The sequence below is a fragment of the Mus caroli genome, chromosome 5, assembly GCF_900094665.2.
Source record: "Mus caroli chromosome 5, CAROLI_EIJ_v1.1, whole genome shotgun sequence".
Taxonomy (NCBI): Eukaryota; Metazoa; Chordata; class Mammalia; order Rodentia; family Muridae; genus Mus; species Mus caroli.
Window position 1 is genome coordinate 85759120 of NC_034574.1, and position 11193 is coordinate 85770312.

An 11193-nucleotide genomic window follows, 5' to 3' on the forward strand; every position below is an offset into this window, starting at 1 on the left:
AATGGGAATGGGTGGGTAGGGAAGTGGGGGGCGCTATGAGGGACTTTTGGGATAGCATTGGAAATGTAATTGAGGAAAATATGTAATAAAAAAAACACTGAAAAAAATGAAGGGATGATGGAAAAACTAAAGGTATGTTGGTTAACCAAGAAACACTGGAAAAAATGAAGGTATCAGCACAGAAACAATTTAGATAAAAGATAATGGAAACATACTAAATCCAGATATGCTCAGTTACAGCGCTAGGTAACCTCTAACTCAAAAACAGAATTATAAACAGCACAGTAGACATTCACAACTAAGTTCTGTGCCTTGCAGTTAAAAACAAAGCATACCAAAAACTAGGAGCTAAGATGGTTATTATGAAGATTGTTGAATTTGCATCCCTCCCACCCTGCTTTGGTTTTAGAAAAGGTGCATACCTCCTTTGGATGTGATGCCACTTGGTAAAAAATCTTCGTTTTTTGATTCACAAGCTTTTGATTCCATGTTAACTATTCCCTACCTCTTCTTAGAGATCTTGAGAAGTGAGCGCTTCTTAGGATCATTCAGTTCTTGTCTATGAGAAATAAAGCATTCACTCTTTATTAAGATCTTATTGAAAAAGCTTATAGGGAAGCAGGAACAGACTTTGTTAATGCTTTTGACATTTTCCTATAGAAAAATATGAATACAAAAATATCTTATTGTTATATAAAACTAATGTGCAAGTCAAATTTTATTGCAAAACTTGACTTTAAGACCAAAGCAGTTTTCATTACTTTTGTCTGAACAGGTCACCTAGACAAAACAAGGTATCCTTGGCTGGCTTAGAATTCACTTATGTACACAGAGCTAGCCTTGAATCACAGAGATCTGCCTGCTCCTGCTTTGTACTATTGGGATTACAAGTGTGCTCCACCATGCCCAGCCTCCAAAGGGTTACTAAAGAGAAACTAAAATTTAAAGATTAATATTTTAGTTATTATGATAACTAGTGATCTGACTGGGGCAGTTATTCTTTCAATAAAATTGTGGTGCTAAATAATAGAAATTATCTCCCTAACAAAGACCTCAAATCAGCAAATTAGATATCATTAATACAAGCTAAAAAACTTATTTGATGTTAAATAATATTTATGGTTTTATATTTAATCAGGAAGGTGCTACTAAGTATGGAAAATAATGATGGTGGCCTAATTCCAAATTTTTTACTTTTCCTCAAACTAGCAAAAAATCAAGATAGAAACCAAGAAAACTATGTGTATTCCACATTGTCAGTACCCTAAAGACAAAATGCCTTCAAATATCTAGAAATAGAGGAGTTCTCCCTATATGGTGAGGCAGTTTCCACCAGCCTGCTGTGAAGCACTTCTGTGGAGAAATGGGAGAAGCAACGGGAAAGACTTTCAGGTGCAGAGGGGAACAGAGACCAGTGCAGACGACTGCACTCTGAGACAGTGAGACTTCAAGGTGCAGAGGGGAATGGAAACCAGTCCAGAAGACTGCATTCTGAGACAATGAAACAACAGAAGCCAAAACACTGAGCCCACATGGGCCCTGAGTACAGCTACCAGCCTTAGAGCAGCACTGTGAGGAGAGTATTTCAAAAGAGGTAGCTTTCCCTGAAGATGATAGGCTAAAGGGAAGAAACGATGGAAGAGGGGAAATTAAGGACCCAATAGGAACAAAACAAAGGACACTGGACTTTCCCTCTACACCTCCCACCCCTCCCCCACCATTACCACAAAAGCTACATAGAAAGAGGGCATGTGCGGCCCAGCAGCCCTGCTCTGAAATGAAGAGAACAAACAAAAGCAGACCATCTCCATACAGAATGCACACAAAGGTCAGATAATGTGCAAAGTCTTTTCTGCTGGTCAAGTCTCCTCCACCAAACAACAGAAGTGACACCAAAGACAAGTATTCCATGAAACTCCAAAGTAAACATTCTCAAGCAAGTATATACACCCTCATAATGACAAAATAATTTTAAAACAAAAAGTAAAGACAAGATACCATGCATGTAAACAGCACCAAAAAGACACCTAGTAATTTCAGACACTACAGCAATGTGACCAGCAGATGATAAAATTTCAGCCAAACAGCAGTTGTGACCCTGCAGCTGTTGTGAGGAGACTGCACTCACAACTCACTGAAGGATATGCAAACTGGCCCACACAAACAATTCTCTGAGGGCTAGGAGTATAGCAGACAGTGCCTTGCTAGGCCAGCACACCGAGGCCATGCAGAGCCAGCACTGCAGCAGGTGGATGTGCAAGGTTTGGGCTGCATGCCTTCTACTGAACGGCACTTGTGCCAGAATGGAGACTGTTTCTGTGGGCTACAGTAAAGCTCACAGATGTGGGCAGAGGTCATATCCACGCTCTCCCCAATATGAAAGTATGGAAAAGTGAGCTCAGTTGGTCGTGTGCCTGCCTGGAAGGCACAAGGTCCTGACTAAACCCAGTACCACCCAGCCTCCCACCCCCAGAGTAAGCACAGCAGCATAGGACTGGGTACTTTTACTTTACAGCAGCCAGTCCTTTACAAACATGTTTGGTACTTCTATTTGGCATGGCTGCCAGTATTTTGTGAACTTTAGAATAATGAAGTCTGTATAGAGCAATACAAACAAACAAAACCCCCAAAACAACAGCCCCCTGCATTTCAGTCTGCACTAGTTTGGAATGACCACATCCTCATTTCGATCAGAGATTCCATGTTCCTTCACCTCATGACACATTAGAACTGAAATACCCTAAGTTTGTAAAATCATTGAGGATTTCTGGAATTGAAGGCTTTTTCCTCAGGAAACCATAAAATTGTTGGACTCTGCACTTGGATAATTTGAGGATCATAAAACAAACTTACAAATATATATTTTTCAGAAATTTGTAGCATAAATGCCTTTAATTTTTTTTTTCATTTATTTCTTTATTTTTGTGGTACTGGGGAACATGGTACACATAAGAGAAGCTCTCTGTCACTGTCACTGAGCTACATTCCCAGACTTACAAGGACCTACTTCAGATTTGAGGGAAATACAGAGGTGAGGTCTTGGCTTGTTCTGGGATTGTCCAAGGTCTATTACAAACTCTTCTGCATCATTTAAAATTATACATATGTTCACACTGGAAAGAGCCTTAAAACTGGCAAAGGCAGTCATGGTCAGAATGCTGCAGAAAACGCCTTGGAAATGGAACCCCACATACTAAGGCCCTTTGAAGATCGTCTGTAGGTCTTAGTACAGCCTAGCTGAAGTGCTCAGAGACATCCTCTGAGTACTTACTCCTCCTCCTTGAACTCCTTTCCTAGAATAAACAGTCTCCATCTCCACTTCTTTCCTTTGGACTCTTGTTAAGGTGGACTCTTATTAAGGTGGACCCAACTACAATAGAACATCTCTAGGGCAAGATGATTTACAGTTAAGTCCAATTTTGGTTGGCTATGCTACTTAAAAGTAGGTCTATTCAGGTTCCCAGATTTATCAACTAGTGATTCACACTTACAATGATGGACCATTCTATCTTCCATAGAAACTTAAGACTGGGGATTTCACAGGGTTGGTGTACACTCCCCTAAAAGCAGACTAAAGGTCTAAGGAGAGTAACAGTGAACAGCACTTACTGCCAGTGTTTATTAATTACCAACTGCTTAGTAACATCACCCTGATGTGCATTTTATTTCAATCCCACTCCTTTTCCCAGGAAGCTGTCATCAAGGAAGCACTACCTCTGTAATCTTGACAACAACATTGGACATCTCTAAGATTATGATATGGAGGTGGTATGCATACTTCACAAGAGCAAAGGTTAACTGGAAAAACTCATGCATAAGCCCTCCTATACAAGGATCTGCCTCAAAATATGTGCATACAGCACTACCTAGTAGGGTAGTAATAACATGAATTAAAATGCATGTTTATAATTTGGGCTGTGTACAGCAACTTACTGCCCCATAATAAATGATTGTATCTTTCTATTTATTCAGAAAGAAGATACAACATTTATATAAGTCTGTGAACACACAAAAAAGTAGAATTGACCTGGTTTAACTAAATATAAACACAGGGCTATTGTAATATAATACAGAAGTTGGCTGTTTAGATCAAATGTCATCAGTACATCCCAGATGGCAGAAAGCTAACACTGAAGAGTACATAACCCAGATAGAGAAAGCTTCATACTGTTGCATAACGATTAGAGCACAGGCACAACTTCTAGCTCTGAGCTTCAATTTCTATCTACACCAAATGAGATGACCTCTGAGCTTTTCAAACCTTTTCTAACCAGCCAAAGCTAGGAACTATTCTGGCCTTAGCTACCAAACCTCTCTCGGGTCCATGAGATTCATCCGTGAAAACAGAGCTCCACAAAACCCAGTCTGAAAGCCACAGATACAAAGCTCTTGTTGCTTTTATAGTTAGATATTCCAGGTTAGCTACGCATCAAGTTCAATGATTCACATTTTCAAAACTATTAACCGATAATTAGTAAAATAAGAGATACCTTAATTTCTGGATATTCTTATTTTCAGTTACTTCTATTAACACCTGAAAAATGAAATTTGCTTATTAATCTACTTCACTGACTAAAATTTACTGCTCCCCAAAAGTTGAATTTATAAATTTTTAACATTTAAGGTTTGGAAATACTTGTATGTTTATTTCTTTACTATTTGTGTGTGTTTGTGATAGCAGAGACATGTGTGTACCGTGGCCTGTGTGTTGAAGTCAGAGGACAACTTTTTGGATGGAGTCAGTTCTCTCCTTTCCTGTGAGTAGTGGGCTTTCTGCTACCCAAGTCCCAAGTGTACACATCATGGGCTTCTCTGCAGTGTTCAAGCTGAGGACTTGCTGCAATGACAATGGCTACTGGATGCCTTTGCCTGGGCAAAGCATTTGACCAGTACATCTCTAAAATTTCCAACATCCTATGATTTCCTACAGAAAAGTCACAAAAGACACTTTTTATGGCTAATTCCAGTTACAGGCAAATGCAAAGGAGGATGGATCTGTTTAAGTTGTCCTGGATAAATTTTAATGCATTTCATTGTGCTTATCATCTCTACATATGTCTTTGCAATTTCATTACATCTATGTTATCTTAAATTTATTCTCATCTGCCCACTAAACCTGCTTTTCAGAGTTCTTAGCTATTGATGCTATGACCTTTGCTTCCTGAGTTAGACAAGCTAGTATCCTCCACTATTCTTCAACTATCTAAACTAACACATACAACTGATCAGTGAGTGTATTTTGCCGAGTCTGTCTCTGTCACAAAGTAGAGTTCAGTAAAGACATATTAGATGTGGTAAGTCACTGGGCAAGAATCCTTGAATGGTCTAACTTTAGTTCTATTGTTTTTTTTTTTTTTAATGCTCTCATGAACTCTCACCAGACCCACTATAAAATATCTTTAAAAGTATTCCTTGTTTCCCTTAAAAGCAATGTCATTTTCCTATCTTGCTCCAACAGTAGTGGGCAAAGCCCTTCACCATCTGACTTAAGCCCCTCTTCCCCAGCCATACACCGTACTCTAATGCAAGTCCCTCTTGCTATGTTCTAAGTATTGAGTTCTTCAAGGTCTTCTATTTGCATTGGTCTTTCATTCTTCCTTTCCTCCCTAGCAACAACTAGGCTTCAGTTTAAAGGTACAGAGAAAGAGGTTCAATACCATGTTTGATCCTATGATCTTGAAAACTGATGTGCTAATAAGAGAAAGGAAATGCCTCGGGATAATTTAATTGGTGTATTTGGAACACAAATATAGTTTAGCTCCTTTTCTCATATCTAAACTGATAAGCTTCAAGAAAGTAACCCCTGCACTGTCTTACAGTTTTATTGCTTTGACGAGACAACATGACCAAGGCAACTCTTATAAAGACACACATTAATTGGGGCTGATTTAGTTTCAGAGGTTTAGTCCATTATCATCATGGCAGGAAGCATGGCGACATGCAGGCAGACATGGTGCTGGAGAAGCCAAGAGTTCTACATCTTGATCTGAAAGCAGCCAAGAGGGGACTCTGATTCCACACTGGGCAGAGCTTGAGCATAGGAGGCCTCAAAGCCCACCTGCACAGTGACACACTTCCTCCAACAAGGTCACACCTCCTCAAGTAAGGCCACACCTCCTAATGGTGCCATTCCCTTTGGCCAAGAATTCAAACACATGAATCTATGAGGGCCAAACCTATTCAAACCACCACATGCACATTTTGCAAAAGCCTCACAAAGAGCAAGCATTTAATAACAATTATTGTTAATGGCATTTGGGTAGTTTACATAAATACAGTATCTATTACTACCAAGGGTAGAGCTGTCTTAGATCAAGACCAACTTAAGTCCTGCCTTGTAAACTTATAATGGGGAAAAAGAAATACTAATGAAAATAAAACAAAAGTATAATTTTCAAATTTTTCAGTTAAAATATATATGACTTTGGAGATTCTCCTGGTAAAATGAAGAAAACAGTGCAGCACATCACGAGATGGATTAGAACTACATTAGGTAGAGTAGGCCGGTGTAGGAAAGCCTTTCTACGGTGGTGCTTGATTTGAATGATACTTCTTAAAACACCACATACAAACGTGAGAAGATCAGTGAGGCTCCAGTGTGACTGTGGCATGAGAGGCCTGCTCATGGACATTATGTGCACATGTGCTGAAAAGACAGTAGCTCACCAGCTCCGTCTGGATACCCTGAGAAGAAACTGGTGAAGCTGGCAGGGCTGAGGTGTGTGGGCTCTTTCAAGGGCTTTGGGACTTTCTGTAACTACTGTCACTGAAGGATTTGTAACCAGGGACAAATGCTCCTTCAGCAGCTATGTGGAGAGTATTCATAGTGGCTGTGAGGCCTGTTAGGAGGCCCTTAGAGAAGTCCACTCTAACTCTAAAGTAGGTCAAGGCTCAAAAGGGGCCAGGACTGGTACTGGGCTGGTCAGAGGCCAGCTATAAGTAGGGAGAAGGACTCTTTCTTGGGTGATGACCATATTCTAAAACTGAATGCTGTAGCTGACTACACAACTCTGTAATTTATTGAAAATTACTGGGCTGTACACTTACAATAGGTAAAAGTATATAATACATGAATTATACCTCAAAAGGCAGCTTCAGGAGGACTAATGAGGGGGAGTGGGAGATAACTGCCTGGGTCACAGAAGTGGATCAGTTAAACTTGAGCACTACTTTTTCCAGAACCCTGAAACAACAAAAACATCTTCATCCTTATTGCCTTAGGGTCAACCAGGTTGCTATCCTCTTTTCATGGAAGCACTCTGACCTTGGATACCCAGGAGTCTCCAACTTTTCTTTAATAGACACCTGATAGAAATCTAATAATGGCTAAGAAGTATATCTATGCTAATTTTTAACATTTCATTTTTTTATATTTTTGATAATTTCATATGTGAGTACTACATTTAAGTACTCTTTAGCCCTTCCTCTCCTGCCTACAACTTCCCCCATATTCCCCCATCTTCTCTCAAATTCATGACCTCTTCTCTAAATATTATTGCATATACAAATACACACACATATACATACACACATGTACATACATACAACCTGCTGAGTCCATTTGGTGTTGCTTGCATATGCATGTGTTTTGGCTGACCATTTGGGACTGGAAAACCTCTCAGGGGCCTTGTCCCTGGAAAAGGCTGATTCTTCCTCTCCAAGCAGCTATTAATTGCCTGTAGCTCTTCATTTAGGGATGGGGCCTTGTGAAATTTCTCTCATCCACATTGGCATGCCAACTGGTGTTGTCATTGTATAGGTCTTGTTTAGGCAATCATATATTTGAAATTTCATGGATACAGTTTCTCTTTCATATATAGAAGACACAATCTTACAACAGATTTCTGGTCCTCTGGCTATTACAACCTTTCTACCCCTCTTCATGGATATTTCCTGAGCCTTAAGTGTAGGGGTTGTACTGTAGATGTGTCAAGAGGAGATGAACACCTCAGTCAGTTGTTCTCTGCATGTCAACCATCTATGGCTTTTTGTAATCATCTCAGCTGCAGAAAGCAGCTTTTTTGATGAAGAGTGAGAATTACACTTACTTGAGTAGAAGGATAAGCAATGTAGAACACAGAAAGCATACTGGTTTAGGAAAGTGCTAGGTTCTCCCCTAGGGTCCACAACCTGGTCAGTCATGGGTAGCTGACCAGGTTTTACAGTTACAGGTATAAATTCCCTTGTCTTGAATGGGCCTTAAATCCAATTAGACAGCTGTTGGTCAAGACATGAGTGGCACTACTACACTACTAGGTTGTCTTGCCATGCTTGTCACTGTTCTGATGTGTCACTTTCTTCTTTGCTCTCTTTAGCAAAAATAAACAGTGATATATCAATTGAAAAATAGAAGCCTTAAAATTGGCTTAAATGGCAGATTACCTCCTCATTGTACACAACTATCTTCTTTCTTATAGAACTTCCTATTCACTCTCTTAAGATTTATAGAATTCAAGAAAATATAGTGACTCCAATACTATACCCACTGCTACGTTAGCTATAATTTGTTGTTGTTGTTGTTATTGTTGTTGTTGTTGTTTCGAGACAGGGTTTCTCTGTATATATAACCCTGGCTGTCCTGGAACTCACTTTGTAGACCAGGCTGGCCTCGAACTCAGAAATCCGCCTGCCTCTGCCTCCCGAATGCTGGGATTAAAGGCGTGCACCACCATGCCCGGCAAGCTATAGTTTTAAAGTATTCATTCATGCAGGGTTCTGTGTGACTTAGGTGCACTGCTCTATACATTTAGTATCCATAGTGACTGTAGCAAATTACCACAAACATAGCAGTCAGAAACAACAAATATCTCTTCTTTTGTGGTTCTGGAAGTGATAGTTCAGTATCAGTCTCCAAGAGCTTGAAAGCAAGATATGGGAGAGATTCTACATCTCCTCCAATCCATTTCGCATCTACATTGACCACCACCATTCCTAGATTTAGCCACATTACTCTAGTCTCTGCCTTTGTAGTCTTATCTTCTTCCCCACCTCCTTCTGCTTCTCTATGATCCGTGAGTTTACATTGAGGGCAAACATAATTTAAGTTGATCCCTCCCTTCCAAGATGTTGGCATTGAGGCTAGAGAGATGATTCCATAGTTAAGAGCACTCATTGCTCTTGCAGAGGATCTGGGTTTGGTTCCCAGCACCCACATGATAGTATATATACCACCATCAGTAACTACAGTTCCAGGAAATCTGATGCCCTTTTCTGACCTCTGTGAGCAACAAACACTAACATGGCATACATACATACATACATACATGCAGGCAAAACACACAAAAATAAATCTAAATTTTAAAAACAAATTCTTGATTTAAATCACATATGCAAAACCTTTCTCAAAAACACTTCCAGGCTCCAGAGATTAAGAGCTAACTTTTTAGGTGGCCAGTATTTGGCTTGTTATGCCATACAGTTAACCCCATGCACTTTGGAGATAGGTGGTTTCAGAAAAGGCCCTTTTAAATGGATGCTATAGGTTTGTTTTTGTATTTTAAGTCAGGGTCTCTCTACATAGCCCTGGCTGGCCTGGAGCTCTCTATGGAGACCTCACAGAGATCTGCCTGCCTCTGCCTCTCTGCCTCTGCCTCTCTGCCTCTCTGCCTCTCTGCCTCCTGAGTGCTAGAATTCAAGGTGTGTACCACCACACCAGCTTTAGATTCTAGAGTTTTAAAGTGGATCACTCTAATACAGAAGAACAGAGTCACCCCTGAAACTAAAACAGCAAGCAAAGGCCTTGTAGATACATCAAATAAATCTTTAACCGCTACATTGAGAGGGTAAAAAGCACTATGACATGAAATCTAGTTCACACTCAACTAAAATGAATAGATAACTGTATTAAAATTTAAAATATGGGACTGGAATGATGGCTAGGCCTTAAGAGCACTTGCTGCTCTTCTAGTGAGTGAGTCCAGTGTCCAGGTCCCAGCACCTTTATGGCTGCTCAAAACCTTCTGTAAGTCCAGTTCCAGGGAATCCCACAACCCCTTCTAGCCACCACAGGCATCAGGCACCCACATGGTGCCCTTACACACAGGCAGGCAAAACACTAAATTAACCTAAAATAAAAATACATCTTTAAAAAAAATAAAAAATGTGGCACAGAGGTTGGTATTTCAGATCTCTGCCTCAACTTTCCCACTCCCATAGACCATAGGTATACACACATTAGCAGTCCTGTCTAACACACCCTCTGGGAAGATTCAAAACTCTGGACCTTTTTTTTTTTTCTTATGTAGTTATCAGTCAAAACACACCGAGGAACAGCCCACACCACTTACTTGTTTTCTGCATTCCCATGACCTTAAAGCCAACTTGACATTTAACAGGAGCAATGCCTAGGACAGCTCTATTGGGGACTTCTGCAAGTGTTGTGGGAAAGGAGGCTGTTGCTGAGGTGGAAAGTCTAGGACCTGAAGTGGATTATCAAGAGGCTCCAGCCACACAGTCTCATGTGGGACGAAATACTGGTGACAGCCCGAGACTCCACTGTCTGTCCCCACAGTTTCCCATCTCTTCCAGAGGGTCCCAGGAGCCAGACCAGAACAAAATTGAGCAGGGAGCAGTCCTGTTGGACCCAAGGAATTCTGCAAGTGACTCTGCAGTCACGAAGACCCAGGTTTCCCGCCACTGTCCCTGGGGAAAAGGGACAGTGTACAAAGTGTAAAACAGCTGTACAAAGTGATTGGGCTGCTACCACGTGTGAACATAAGGCCATGGAAAGTTCCAGAAGGAACAGGAGTCGATCCAGGTCCTCAGGAGAACGACCCTGCCCTGTACCCCGAGGCGCACTCCGTCCCCATACCTGCTAACAACACCTAGTCCTAAGAGACCGGCCGCATGTCCGCGGGGGCCGCGGCCGCACCTGCGCGACCCCGTCGGCTCCCACTGCACCCGAGACCGCGACCCCGCGCAGCTACCTTACCGCGGCACCCGACCGGCCACCTCGAGGCCTCGAGATCCCTGCTTCTGCGGAGCGCAAGCCCGGTCTGACGGTTGGTGGCAAGGAACTTAGGACGAAAGGAGGCGGGGTGTGAGGAAAGGGCGGGGCGTAAGGAGGGCGGGGCGTTAGAGAAGCCGGAAGGTTGAGGTACGAGAAAAGGCGGAGCGTGAGGTGTGAGGGTGTGAAGAGGAGGGCGGGACCGGAAAAGGAAGCGGGGAGGCTGAGGCAGAAGAAGAGTGGCGGGG

General features: G+C 41.6%; 1 protein-coding gene across 1 annotated transcript in view; it reads right to left on the reverse strand.

Annotated features, from left to right (window-relative positions):
- Ccdc158 (coiled-coil domain containing 158) overlaps positions 1–11187 on the reverse strand; it is a 66308-nt gene extending 55121 nt beyond the window's left edge. The window contains 3 exon segments of the mRNA XM_021162407.1: positions 423–559; positions 4491–4534; positions 10931–11187. Coding sequence (XP_021018066.1) covers positions 423–489 — 67 coding nt within the window. The 5' untranslated portion in view covers positions 490–559; positions 4491–4534; positions 10931–11187.
- Between the last annotated feature and the right edge of the window lie 6 nt (positions 11188–11193).